At 36.9% G+C, this 15,171-nt stretch overlaps 1 protein-coding gene and 1 long non-coding RNA gene across 2 annotated transcripts; one reads left to right on the plus strand and one right to left on the minus strand.

The window, feature by feature from the left end:
• Window positions 1-511: 511 nt before the first annotated feature.
• LOC119774022 (heat shock 70 kDa protein 12A-like) lies at window positions 512-3,001 on the minus strand. The gene is made up of 4 exons (XM_038271287.1): window positions 2,681-3,001; window positions 2,355-2,579; window positions 2,087-2,258; window positions 512-1,815 (listed from the first exon to the last, which is right to left on the minus strand). Exons 1-4 carry the CDS (start codon window positions 2,960-2,962, stop codon window positions 788-790), a joined length of 1,707 nt encoding a protein of 568 aa, XP_038127215.1. The 5' UTR covers window positions 2,963-3,001; the 3' UTR covers window positions 512-787.
• A 2,290-nt stretch (window positions 3,002-5,291) lies between these two features.
• Window positions 5,292-15,171, plus strand: LOC119774011. Its single transcript, XR_005279479.1, has 3 exons — window positions 5,292-5,338; window positions 5,615-5,647; window positions 15,076-15,171. It is a non-coding gene; the product is annotated as an uncharacterized LOC119774011 (long non-coding RNA).

Here is a 15,171-nt window from a genome sequence, read left to right on the forward strand (position 1 = left end):
CAGCCTCTGCCTCTGCATTTGGGTCCTCCAAACCACAACCAAACCCTGACAGATATTATAAATTAATTTAGTTTCTGAGGACTGCTGATGATGATGATTTGGGACAAAGGCCATTCACCCAAATACTAAATAAAAATGGACATAAAAAATACCACAATTGAAAAATTAAAAGTACAAACTATGACACTCTTTTTAATGAAACCCACATTTAATAAGGCAAAACATCTTTACATTTTATTAAACATAATAGCATCAATTTGGTTCAAATGGTTCAGTTGTAAAACAAAGATTAAAACTCACTCCAGAAATTCTACTGAACTACACTTTCAGAGGAAAACAAAATAACACTTACTAAATTTGGTACTCTTTTGCTACATCATGATTAATTTTTTTGTTCAATGTTTGTAAAAGTTTTTTGTTTCCTTGTCACTGGTTAAAATTTTAAGTCTTGAAAATAAAATACACTGCATTATACATTATGTTGAGTCCAAATGCAAAGGTTCAGTTTATTAACCAGCAATAAAATCTAGTCCTGAAATTTATATATAAAAACATTCATCTTATTCAAAGAATTTCATCTACTTAATGTATAGTGTATAAAAGAATGTAAAAAAAAAAAAAAGGTATCATGATTAAATCTAATTAGACACATCGAACACTGCAGATTTTTACTCCTGAATAGCTATCTATATTATGGCATCCAAAGATCAGAAAAATACAGTAACATTCACCTGTTAAAATGTATCATGTTAAACTACTTTAATAGGATGTGTCTGTAGCATTTACATTATTTCCTCATGAAGTTTATTTTGATCATTTCTGTTGAGCCTGACTCTCTATCAGTGGCTTTTGCTGTCATTTCTGTGAAGCCAAACTTTATTTCGAGTCTAATTTCACGATCCAATCCAAGTGCAGTGTTAGGAGACTGAACAGTGAATGAGCCCACTTCCTCCACGTGTGGTTCATCAATGTATGTTACATTTTTTCTTACTGTGCGATAAAATGAAAAGGTGATTTCTGTCTGATCTGCTTGCACAGGATGCAAGGTGTGCTTTCTGGTTTCATTCCAGGAAACATCCTCGTCATACTCCACCAATTTCTTAAATAGGTCTTTGCACCATTCACCATCCTTGTTAGTGAATTTCTTCTCTGCCTTGTGCCTGAACTTATCAAATTTCTGAGAAACACCAACTCCATAAGTGAATGCACCTTTTCTAGATTCCACCACTCCCTGGTTTCTTCCAAATTCTATAGCTCCCCTCAAAATAGCTTCTTGTGGCCTGAATGGGCACAAAACTTTATAGTCATGAAACTCCTCAGCGACATGGTTACGTAGAATTTCACTGTCAGCGAACCCTCCCACTAACAGGATGTACTTAATTTTGAATGCTTTATCAACTATTTCTTCAAGACTCTGGCTAATACCTTGCAGACTCTCTTCGAAAAAGGATTTCATTTTCTCTCGAGAGATTTTGATTGCTCCGTCATCCCAGGATGCCCCCTGCACTTTTCTGAAGAGTTTTTCAATCTTTTTCTTTTTTTTCTCTGCCAGTTTTCCTAGGTTAAATGGGCAGGGGATTTCAACGTCATCATCAGTTTTTTTGAAAAGTGTGAATTCATACATTAACTTCTGAAGCTCACTGGGATATTTCTTTTCATACTCATCCCAGAGTCCATCTGAGAATATTTTGCTGAGAAACTGTTTGAATTTTCTGTCCACAGTTTGTCCTCCCAGGTCATTCCCAGAGGCCTTGTGTAGCTCCTTCAAGGTTCCTCCTTGCAGGACTTCATGAACAGTAATGTCAATGGTTCCACCTGCAAAAACAAGAGGAAATTATTTATTTAAGGAAAATTAACAGTGGCTCTACCTTAGTTATAAAAACAAAACAGACTTTAAGGGGTTAATGGCCACAAAAGTCTTTTTATATATTAAATAATGAGTTTTCTATTTTAAATTCTCAAATTATTAAATTTAGCATTTCTGAAAAGTAGAAAAGCCCAGTAACTTGGAAGTTTCAACATTTTATAAGACTTTTTTTTTTATATGAAAGGCATTAAAAGGTAAATTTCTATTAAAACACTGTACCTCCACAATCAACAACGATGTATTGAGTTCCTGGTGACTGGTCAAGTTTTTTTTTACCAAGATTTTCGGTTATAAAACCCTCTGATGGAAGTTTCTTACAATAAACTGAAGCTGCTTCTGGTTCCAGTGCAATGACCAGTTTATCTTCATTTCCTCTGGTAACAATACCGGCCTTGAAGGAGGAAAAAAATAATTATTTATTAACATATTAGGAGAGAAACAAACAGGTTTGGCTTCAAACCATGGAAGTCTAAATATTGCCAGTTACCCGAGTTGCAGCTTCTCTCATGAACTGTTTAGCTGAATGATCCCAGATGGCAGGAACTGTCAGCACCCAGGTGAAGTCAGCAGCTGCGAATTTTCTTCCTTGAGTGTTTTGTGCAATCGTTGTCAAAGCGTCGTCCTTCAGAAATTTTAGAGCTTCTGTAAAAACCTGCAGCGCTTTCATTTCTTTCCCGTTTGCAGCTTTAATCTTCAGATCCAGGCTAAGTTTCTGAAGAATTGGAATCATTATCTTAGTAAAATAGTCTTTACATAAATGTAATCCAACATGGAACCAGGTAAATTAACTTTATGCGTAAATGTTCTACTTACCTTTCCATAGAGTGACATCTTAAAACTTTCAAAGAATAAATAATCTTTGGCATCTGCTCCCAGTTTCGACAGATATGTTTCTTTAGCATCATATCCAAAGCTGTTAAACTCTTTTTGTCCGTTAAAAAGAATGCAGGAGGGAGTCTTCGGTGTCTCTTTTCCATATTTCTTTCCCCAATACTTCACTTGGGGGTCAATTTCTTGCTGCCTGGATGTTATGTTGAAAGCATATCCACTGAATGAAGTACCAAGGTCTACAGCTATAATGAAAGAGTCTCCCATTGTAGGAACAGGTCTTGTTGCTAAAGTGTGCTGCCAATGTTGCTGTAGGTATATAATCTAAGTAGGCAGGACTTACTGGAAGTCCGAACCACTCCCCTGCAGTGAAAGGATATCTTTATTAATTCAAGTTCAGTCTGGCATATCCATTCTAGAACAACGCAAAAATGAGCAAGGATGAAAAGAAAAAGGATAAACGCAAAACCAAGTAAGCACAACTTAAATGTTTTAATTCCCACTTTCTTTCTTTGATCTCATGCTTTAATAGTTCAATGGTTAAAAAGAGAAACTATGACTCACCATTTCTGAGGGATGATTGTTTTTAGATTTTGAATATTTTCATACTTAATACAAAGAAAACCATTACCTGAACATTTTCTGTAAGTTTATAATTAAACTAACACCATATGAGAAAATCATTCAGTTTTGTTAAGCTAGTAAGGTTAGTGCTTCGACCAGAAATTTGAAAATGTAGCTTTTAATACAATCTCAATGTTTTTGAAACTGCTGCAATACATCTGTGTGTGCAGTATGAGAAAGTGTTATACATAGCAGCTAATATTCTTTATGTTTTTCAAGAATAAAATTGGGGGAACGTGAACAACACAGGCCCCATGAAAAAAGGTGACTAAATGCTTTTTCATATTTTTGACAAATTCATTGATATGCTAAATCCAACACAGTCTCATGCCTCATGTATTTTACACATGTATTTAAATTAGTGCAGTCATTTTATAACATGACACACAGTTAGCAGTAATCAGAGTGAGTTTCATTATGATCAGGGGCCAGTGCTGGTGTTAGTTATGCATCTCAGCTCAACAATATAAATACGCACAGCAGATTTATAATGTCCGTCCTACCACAAAATTAGTTTCTGATGGGAAATTAGACAGGCATTCCCCAAAGATGTGAAATTTTTGAAAAACAAACAAAAGCAAAAACTGAATTCTATTTGCATCTTAACAAATCAGGATGCTGATATGTATTTAAACTCCGAGAAAAAAAAAAGAAAAAAAATTATAGCTCCAAAGATGAGCTCCACTACACTCTAGAACAAGTCACAAGTATATATATATATATATATATATATATATATATATATATATATATATATATATATATGGACAGTTTACAATGATGACAGAGGCAGAAATATTTTACTGGGTCTTACCCAGCATTTAATTATTGTAGCTTCTTGCAACTCTTTAACTCACCATAATAAAATACATTTGAAAATGTTTCAGACCATTGCAGGATGATGGGTTCAGACCTGCAACCAACCAACATGTGAAATTGCCAGAGCGAACTATTGGAGGTGCATACAGGTAGGTGTCTGTAAAGCCTTAACACTCATAGAAACCACCATCTTCCCAGTACCAGATTTATATTTCAATTTTTCACCCCTATCCATTGTCCTCACCTAAAAATGTCTTACTGACATCTGCTGTCATTTAAAAGGAACTACAAGTTGAAGTTTAAAGATTATCTTTTCAACATAGCTTCAGCCTTTGTGGCCTATGTACATTTTTTTTTTATCTAGATTAATCTCACTATAATCTATCTGCCAGCCTATCAGCTACACTGATGGGCCAGTTGTTTGGGGCTATCCACTGAGTGAGGAGATTGGTTAGCTTGGCTGATAAAGCTGTGCTTACAGCTGAATCCATGTTAGCGCGTCACATTCAATGTGGTAATTTCCCAGTAGGCCTAAACAGATCGGAATACTGATTTGTTCTCACCCCCAGATATACATCAGCACCAGATATACATCTGCGCTAAAATATCAAGGTGAAAGTCATCATTAGTATAAGCCCAGTTCCCAACCCAAGTGTGAGAATAGATTAACGGTGATCTTTTTTTTTTATCGCCCATAAGAGCCTGTCATTAACATAGCGTGTTTATGCCGATAATGGCCCACCACTAATTATATATATATCCTGTTAAAGCCTCTGATATTAGCCCATTAATTACTTTGATATTCACCTACTTATATCTTTGCAAGACTGCTTGATGATCAGTGCCAACTGTGTAAGGTGTTGTAAGTGGGCAGGCATATTGCCATATTTGGAAATACATTTTTCAGAATACTTTTCCTGGTTTTGATCCACTGCGTTCTATAATTTTAAAACAATTTAGTTCAGTATGATTATAAAACGTTCACTAAGAATTACTACTTTTAAACCAGAGCAGATGCTCCAGTCAATTTTTAATAGATGTGTTAACTTCCAAATCTTTACAATTTTGTCTGTGAATTCTTTATGCCTTCGAAGTAAAAAGGTCTCTACTAAAATATTCATTATGATTTATTCATGATGCATTTTCTTTTGAAAGGTATCAAGAGATATCCGACATCAATGACTGTTTTCAGAAGACCAGGTAATATGTTTGTTTTTTAATAATTTTATAAGGTTAAATATTTCAATTGCATTTAAGGTTTTGAAGATTAAAGATAACTTTACAAAATATGCACACATTAGCGGCACATGAAATGTAAACCACATGTTTAATGGTCAGCTCTCAGGATTATTTAAATTATTTAGATTAATTCATTACTGTATTTCTTTTAGCAAAATATATGTTTATTTTTTATGCTGTGCTATTTTTTCCAAAAACAAACCAAGTTTGATTAATGCTATGGATTATGCTCTACAGGTCTGCATTAGAGGATGGATCTAATTCAGCAAGGTACACTTAATAATCTGATTTTTTTATGAAGAAAGATAAGCTTAGTTCCTTAATGAAAAAAACTACTTGTCTATCTTTTTCCACGGTCATTGTGTGATTTAATAGAGCAGATTCTAGTTCTTCATTTGTGAGGTCATGAGAATAAATACCTTTCTGCTTTCCAGGTCTGTACTTAAGAGAAACTGTGTTAATCAGTGTTGAATCAGGCAAGCTGTAGTTACTTAATCGAGAGGGGGTAGGATAAGGCCTCTCGTTAACATAAAAAACAGTGGCACTTTAAAGAGAAGTGGTCAGGAGAACCAGACCTCCTGCTCTGAATCCAGGTGGTGTTTGATCATTGGACTGCTGTGCATGTCATAGATTGCCCATATTGAGCACCATGTTTACTCCTAGGGACGTCCATCTGTGCACTTGGCACAAGGACATCTGTGGCTGGAGGTCAATTATTGACTTTGTTGTTGTATCTTCTTACCTTTTGCCATATGTCTTGGGCACTCGGGTGAAGAGAGGGCAACAGCTATTGACAAATGTCCAAGCTGGATAGGCTGGGATAAGCCTGAACCTCTGATGGAGCCCTCTGTCAGGGATGTATTCAACTCCAATCTCTGGTAGAACTTATCCATCCATTCTAACAAAGTTTTGGAACATAGAATTGGAGCAGTCCATGTTCTATGTCTCTATCGTTGATGTGAGTGCCCAAACCTGGCTTTGGAAGCAAGCAATAAGAGCTAAAGAAGGCATCCTATTGAGCTTGGTTGGCTTGTGGGATTCCTGAGGCAGCAGGGAGGTATCGTGAAGCCAAGCATGCAAAATCTTTGTCGTTTGAAAGGGTCATGGAGAAAAACTATTGGTCAGCCTAAAGTTAATTCTAGTAAACCATCCAGAGCTTTTGGAGGGGGAAGTAGTACTTTGATAACACTGTTTTTAGTGGAAGTGGAGAGGAGTGGAGAGCCTCTGACCTTGAAGGAGGACATCATTAAATCAGCATTAAACACTCAATGAAGGAGACAAAGTTTGGATGTATCCACACTTACAGCTATGTTGGAACAGTATTGTTATAGATATGGCAACCAGGATTTTTGTAAGAAGATTTTGTTTGAGTATTTTAACTGTGTTTGACATTTCTGAGAAAACCATTAACACGAATGTACCAGGGGGAAGAAAAAAAAACTCATGCATTTTCCAAACACTCTTTGAAGTTGTTGAAACTTTGCTTTTATTTAAAAAATATTTTAGAATTACAAAAACAATATAGAAAATTATTTACCGCTCATTTCTAACAGGTTTACAGTTATTTTTAAGTATATAAACAGAGGAAGCATCATCCTCTCATCTCCCTTTTCAGCTTTTTGGGTTGTTTCTCTGAAGTAGACCACTGTAACACTAGATGTCATCATTCTTCAGTTTTTCTAGACAAGACAAAACAGATATTTCAAGCTGTATAGCATTAATTTACTGTTAACTGTCTTCAATTATTTGCACTATACACACCTGCTCTCCTCAGTGTTTCAAGATGTTAACTTTAGAAGATTCTGCACTACCAACAGATCTCTCCTCACAGCAATGACCTATGCAGGCCTGAACTATATAAGTACAGGCCATTTATAATTTGACCCGGTATATCAATTATGACCTTATGAAGGGAGAGAGTTCAGAGGTATGCAACAAGAGGTATGTTGTCAGTGATGATTGCTGGTGGTCCTCTTTGGCCAGGATTCTCCTTCTTCTGCTCCATGCATTGTGTCTCCTATCCTTTTATAAATTTTGGAACCAGTGTTGTGTATTGCTTCTACTTTTAGCAAATGACCCATGGCCCTCACAACTTAATCTCTGAAATGCTATACCTCCCTGGAAAGTCCCAACGTAACCTAACTGCTGGCTATATGTAATCTGTGACATCCGCCTTTTGGTTACACAGACTTGAACAAATACTAAGTTGTCAAAGTTTAAATCATTACATGCATGTTACAGATATATCACATGTCCTTCAAGTTTGATTACATCTTTACAGTCTTAGTATATTATGAAAAATAAAATCACTTTATCCCCTTTACCTTCAGTAAAAAAACATTTTGATATCTTCTATCTTTACACAACAACAACAAAAGGTCAGGCAGTAATTAATTGTGTACTTTTGATTGATGTTCTTGGCAGTCTTCATATGAACAGAAAGATTGAACATGTTGCTCCAGTTGTTTTTTTGTTGTTGTTTTTTTTCTTTATTCCAGTTGGTTTTTACCAGTTTGGGGGTTCATATACTTCTCTGCTTCATGATCTTCTGATTTCTGAAAAAACTATTAGCTTCCCCTTTTTCTCCCTCTTACTGAGATGAAACATTCCTTCTTATTTTGCCAAAGTCAGTTTAGGTATTACATGTTAATATTTTATTCTTTATTTATAACGATTTTGCGGGGGGAAGGCTTACCTCTATGGAGCCATTTCATTCAAAATTAAATAAATAAATATATATTGTTATTGATAAATTGTCAATATATATTCCATTAATTTAATTAATTTCCCCATAAAAAGAAACAAAATAAAAATCGAATTTGATTTTATTTTATTTCAAGATCTTTTATTTATTCCAAGATTTATTGATTAGGTAATTTACTGATTAAATAATTAACTTATTTAATTCATAATGGGGTGCTATTTTGTGAATTTAATTTTTTTATTTTGTTTTTCATTTTAAGCTCCTTTTTTTCATGTTCTTATATTCATATAAAGGGCCAGAGCGCCAGGCGGCACTTGTTAGGACTGGCAGAGTGCATCTGCTTTTCAGAAACTGAGGTATTCCAGTCATGACCAATCAACTATACTATTGCCGGGCTCTGTTTGGTCAATTCAATTCAAATCAGTTTATTTATATGGCTTAATTTCAAAACACATGGCATCTCAAGGCACTTTAAAGAGACAATTTAATCATACAGTCAGATTGGTTCAAAGTTTTCTATCTAAGGAAAACCAGCTGATTGCATATACTTATTGATTCGACAGCAATCCCTCACACTAAGTATGCTTGTAGCGACAGTGGAGAGGAAAAACTCAGTTTTAACAGGAAGAAACCTCCATCAGAAACAGGCTCAGTGTGAGCAGCCATTTGCCCAGGGTAACAGGGGTTCAAAGAGATAGAAGCAGAGATAAAAAAAAAAGAAGTAGAGTATACAAAGAGCAGCTGTCAACCAGCTTCACAGGCAGCCCCGTCCAGGAAACACACAGCCAGGCAGACAAGCTCCCATATCAGAGGATGAAAGAGAGTACATACAGTTAGTCACAGTCAAAAAAAACAGGACTACACTAAACAACAGGCCAAGGTTCAACATCTGTAAACAAAGATGTTGATGCCAGCAACACTGCTGATATATCACTCCAGCATGGTGTCACAGCCAAACAGATACAGATCAGATGAGGCTACTATGAGCAAAAGCACAGAGGACATAACGTTAGAGATTGAACTAACGAACACTGCAGAATAGGAGAATAGATAGAATGATGAAAAGGGGCCCCTATGTCCTCCGGCAGTCTAAGCCTAAAGCAGCAAAAGCTGGTTTGCTTGGCCATTTAATGCTTTATATGTGAGAAGGAGGATTATAAATTTTATTCTGGAATTAACAGTAATCAAATGAAGAGAAGCCAGGATAGGAGAGATATGATCTCTCTTTTTTTTATTTGAATCAGAACTCTGGCTGCAGCATTTTGGGTCAGCTAAAGGCTTTTAACTACAGAACAAACTGAATTCTGTCATATGAATAAGATTGAAACCAGCCTGATGATGTTCATTTGATTCCTATAAAATATTTAAGTATTTCTAAAAGAATATTATGGTCAACTGTATCAAATGCAGCACTGAGATCTAACAGGACTGAAACTCTTTAAAAAGTTAACTATAGTTTAAGTGGCCTGCAATTTTTTTTGGCAACTACTTTCTCAAGAATTTTAGATAAGAAAGGAAGATTGGATATAGGTCTATAATTGAACAAGTCATCTGGATCAAGAGTTGGTTTCTTAAGTAAATGTTTAATTACAGCAACCTTATAAGCCTTTGGTACATATCCCTGTAACAGAGATAGATTAATCACATCTAAAATGGAGGAGAAGATCAAAGGGAATACTTCCTTAAATAACCTGGTTGAAACTGGATCTAACATACAAGTTGAAGGCTTAGATGAAGACAATACTCAACTCAACTCGAACTTTATTTATAAAACACATCTAAAACAACTGGGGTTGACCAAAGTACTGTACAGCAGTTGCAGAGCATAAGATAAAAACTGAAAGCTAAAAAATGTAAACACAATGCAAAAAGAAAAATTGAATGGAGATTAAATATAATAGCAAAAAAAAAAAAAAAAAAACATTTTAAAATAAAATAAAATTTAGAATAAAAATTTGCCAGATGTCCACTTAGACTTTATTAAAAAGCCAGGGAGAAGAAGTGTGCTTTTAGAGAGGATTTATAAACCTCAAAGGAGCCTGCCGATCGAATATGCCAAGGCAAGTTATTCCAGAGTCTCGGGGTCGCTGCCATAAAGGCACGATCACCTTTGGTTTTAAGTCTGGTTTTAGGCATGAACAGTAGTAACTGACAGTGTTGGGCACGTTACTTTGAAAAAGTAATTAGTTATAGTTACTAGTTACTTCTCCCAAAAAGTAACTGAGTTACTAACTGAGTTACTCCACAATAAAAGTAACTAGTTACTAGTAAAAGTAACTATTGCGTTACTTTTGCGTTTCTCGCCCCCGTAACCCTCACCACCCAGCCCCCACCTTCTCGCCGTGCGTTTCCAAAGCCAGCTGAATTAGAGCGGACGACAAAAACAAGAACCTGCAGAGAGTTTAGCATTTATTGCAACTCAATGTAAATGACATCAGGGGGGAACGCGATGTGAAGTTTTTTAACAGGGCATTCAGATCTGGTGAAATTAATAACTGGGGATGTCTAATTCTGAAGTCCTGTGTGTTTGGGTTGTTATAGATACTGCAACATCTATCTATCCATCTATCTATCTAGATGTATACTCTGCGTGTGACATAAAATATGGATCTCCATGCCTGCCACAAAGGCCATCAAATAATGTTTAAAATAAAAAATACAGTAGGTTGAAAAGGCAGAGTATCCATCCATCCATCCATCCAGATTTCTCCCTTTCATTTGATCGTTCACGCTCTCCATAGTTCTCCTGTGGCGCGAGCACAGGGCGACTGTTGCGCGCCTTTAGCGAGCATGCGCGTTTGCTGTCGCTTGCGCGGTGACTCTTGCCGCCTGCGCTGTGCGGAGATGCAGAGGAAACCGTATGTGATGGGGAAACGCAGCTCGACGTAACACCGGTATTTCCATCAGGAAATGCTGTTTTGCTGCTGGAGTCATCCTCACTCTCCATCTCTCTGTGTGTGCTGTACGTTAACACCCGCCAGCGGAAACCCCCACCTACCAACTGACAGACGGAATCTCACTATACATCAGCCATTCTCATCCTCCCCTGTCTCATGACAAAGCGCGCACCTCTGGATGACCTAAAAAATAATCTTTAATATCTCTTAAACAAAAGTAGCACAAACAGTATTTTTTCTGCACAAATCTGCACTAACGTTGCACTAACCATTCAGTCTATTTGCAGAGTTTTTTGACGTGGGTGGGGTGTCAGCTTCACGCAGCTGCGCACGAGTCCTATCATGAAAAAAGGTTCATTGTGCGACCTGAGTAACGCGCAGTAACGGAGTGTCTGCAATGGTAACTGCGTTATAGTTACAGTCAAAGTAATTAGTTAGATTACTCGTTACTAAAACAAGGTACGCCGTTACTTTCAACGCCGTTAGTCCCATCACTGGTAACTGATTAGAGGATCTCAGTGTTCTGGCCGGTGCATGGAGTTGGAGGAGCTCAGTCAAATACTGGGGGGCTAGACCATTAAGAGCTTTAAAAACAAACAGTAAAATTTTAAAAGCTATTCTAAAAACAACCGGGAGCAAATGCAACGAGGCTAGAACGGGTTATATCTGGTCACGTTTACGTATCCCAGTAAGGAGATGGGCAGCTGCATTTCGTACAAACTGCAGATGATGTAAAAGTGAGAGGTCCATGCCAGCATATAAAGAATTACAGTAATCCAATCTTGTATTCATAAAATCATGGATTATAGGTCTTCAGAACTCTTTGTGGCAGGTACCCTTTCACTTTTGATAAAATTCTTAACTGGTAAAAGCTGTTTTGCTAAATGTGAAAGTTCAACTGGATCAAAGTAAATTAAATCCAGTTCAGAATCTATGGTTACCTAAGATGCTGCTTCACCTTCCAGAGATAAACCAGGTTCTGGGGGAGTTTTGCAACTGTATTTAGAAACTATCTAGGATTATTCTTATTCTACTCTATCAATGAGGAAAAATATGCTGCTCTTGCTTTATAAAGGGTCATCTTATACAGCAGTAAAGTATTTTTCCAGACCAGGTAGGATTCCCGTAGGTATGTAGAGCACCATTTTCCCCCCCGGTTCCTAGCATTTTGCTTCAGAGTCCGCAGCTCTGCATAAACCAGGGAGACAGTTTTCTAATTTTAAAGTTTTTCTTTTTCAAAGGGGCTACATTGTCTAAGGCAGTATGCTGAGAACTTGCAACCCCATCAACAAAACCACCAACCTGTTAAGGGAAATAAACTAAACTTTTGCACTCTGCAGCACTGCTCAGCGACACAGAGAAGAGAGAAAGTGAAACTGATTATTTAAAATGTATAACTGCATTATCCGATAATGATCTCTAAAGTGAAACGTTTTGGAGCAGGGGAACTATTTTAAAGTAATCCTGGGGGTTATTACAAAGTGGTGAGAGATAACAGGGTTGTGAGGAAATGCTGTTGTTTCTTCACATTCAATGCCATATGTGAACACAAGGTTCCAAGTATGAAGATGAGAATGTTTGGGACTAATCACATTTTGAACAATGCCAATCGCTTCTAAGCTAGCATTAAAGGCTGCACTAACCCCTTGCTCACACTGGCTCCGGTGCGGTTACCGAGCCGACGGAGACCGCAACTCCCGCACACCCCCTCTCACACCGTCCTTTTGACTACGGTGCGGTGCGGCTCTGCGGCTCCGGCAACAGGTCCGGAGATTTAACAGAAGTTCACTTGAGTTCACGTAACTTCACGCGATAACACGGCCCAAATAAGGATATTTGCGAGAGCTTGTTGCGGAGGGCTCCGGCATGCCGCAAGGATAGCTTTCTTGCGGAATTTTCTGCAGCGCCGGAGTGTCTCGGTATCCGCAGCCGGACAGCTCAGCAGCCGGTGAGAGAGGTTTACGTCTTTTTAATGACTTGGAATCACTGCGGCGCCGCACCCACCGCACCGCAACGGTAAGACCGGAGTCAGTGTGAGCCGGGGGTGTGCGGGAGTTGCGGTCTCCGTCGGCTCGGTAACCGCACCGGAGCCAGTGTGAGCAAGGGGTTAAGGTATCACCTTGAATATCCGCATGGATATTAAAATCCCTATCTATGATGACCCTGTAAGTTTTCAAAACCAAATTGCATAGGAACAATAAAAACGTATCTAAAAATTCAGAGTGAGGAACTGGTGGATGATACAAAACGAAGAAGTTTTGTTGCTTTGCAATTTCGATGAGGGAAACTAAAAGATTGTTGCTACTCCTCCTCCTCGATCAGAATTTCTGGGGATGTGAAAATTTAAATGACGATGGAGTTTCCTCATTTATGCTCACATACTGTAATCCTCTTGCTTCAGCCAAGTTTCTGTAAGGCAACATAAATCAATTTCCTTATCACAAATTAAGTCCTTAACTAACAGACTTTTTGAAGAAGGAGAGCTCTATGTTAGATAAACCACATTAAATAGTTTTTCATTTTTCATCGATTGGAGTTATTTTGATTTTAATTAGATTATCAAGAGTTTCTGCTTTAAGATTATTTTCAAATTTATTTGATTTGGTCATGGGCAAGACACTGTGGTTAACAGTAGAGAACCTGCAGACAGGTGTGTTAAGCTATGACTCTGCTTCCTGGTCTGCACCCTGTGTTGTCAGGGTTTTGATAAATTTGGCCAGATTCCTCCAAAGAAGAGCTGCACCATCCAAATTACTAATTTATTACTATTTGTCGATGAAAATTACATGGTTTAGCAGTAGGTTGATATTTTCATCTGTGTTAAACCACATTTATGGGTCTAAAAATCTAAAAGTCTAAAATAACTTGTTAGCTGCCTCAATGTGGATATAACACATGATTTTTTTTTTAAACTTACCTGTCTGATGTCATTGTTAGGCTAGATATAGTTTTGGAGTTGGGGAAAGCCAGCTCCACAAATAGGGCACTCCTTTTCTTGTAAGCTAAGAGTCCTTAGGTGTTTAGCTATACTGTATGTGTCAGGCAGCCTCCTTTACATTGCAAGGGTCAATTATAAGTGTTCAAAAAGCTGACTAGTATTTTATTTTTGGTAAATTTTAGCCACATGTTTAACTGGTGTTGCAAACTATCCATGGTTGCAAACAGACTTTCTGTAGATGCTTCTTTGCTGGTATTGAGAAGCTTTGTTTTCTAGTTGGAGGAAAAGGTATGGCAATGAGGAATCAAAAAATATTTTTCTTGTACCCGTTTTACCTTTAAATATTCATAAATGTAGTTTAAGGCAGAGTCTTTACCTGGAGAATTGAATATCATAAGGAGTCAAATTTCCAAGAAACACAATCTTAGATTTTTATAAATAATTAAACAAAGTGGCCACTGTTCTATGGAGAGTTGAACAAAATTAAATAAATAAATATATCGCTAAAATATTAAATGCGATTTTACCAAGAAATAAATACGTCAATTTAAATGTATGATCTGGTGAACTCTAAAGTGCCGTGAGATGAGATGTGTTGTGAATTGGCGCTATATCAATAAACTGAATTAAATTGAAATAAAATAGATAAACTATAAAATGGTCTCTTAAGTAAGAAAATGTGCCATGAAATGATTAAATATACCTTTTATATGATGACATTAAATAATAAAAGACATGTTTTAATGAAATATTTACTAAATAATTGTTACAATTATTTGAATGTGTATTTAGGTATTAATTTTATGTCAGTGCTTCTGTGCAGCAGACTCATGGACAGTCAACTTGACCCTTTACATAGTAGGTGGAGTTTTGCACCTCCTGTATAATACCTAATGTCTGATGGCTGCTTAAAACTGCAGGACAATTCTTCCTCCAGGATTGCTACGACTTTCAAGTCAATATTTTCTGTAGGAACTGCTGAAAATATCTGATTTGTTGTAATTTATTTGTCACAAACTTTAAGTCAGATGTGCTTCATACCTCATTTCTGATTCCATAAAAACTCAAATATGTAGATTTTTTAAAATCAGACAATTTTGTATCAAGTCAATCTGTTAACATAATTTCCTATTATGGGCTTTTTGTTCTTTTTCTTCAGCAAAAGTGCCATCATTCAATCTTCTTCCCATAAGCCTTCAATGTTGTACTTCCTCATCTGCGGCACAAAAAAAATGAGTCCAACTGACAACTACAG

The sequence above is a fragment of the Cyprinodon tularosa genome, unplaced genomic scaffold, assembly GCF_016077235.1.
Source record: "Cyprinodon tularosa strain WSP-4 unplaced genomic scaffold, ASM1607723v1 ctg798, whole genome shotgun sequence".
Lineage (NCBI taxonomy): Eukaryota > Metazoa > Chordata > Actinopteri > Cyprinodontiformes > Cyprinodontidae > Cyprinodon > Cyprinodon tularosa.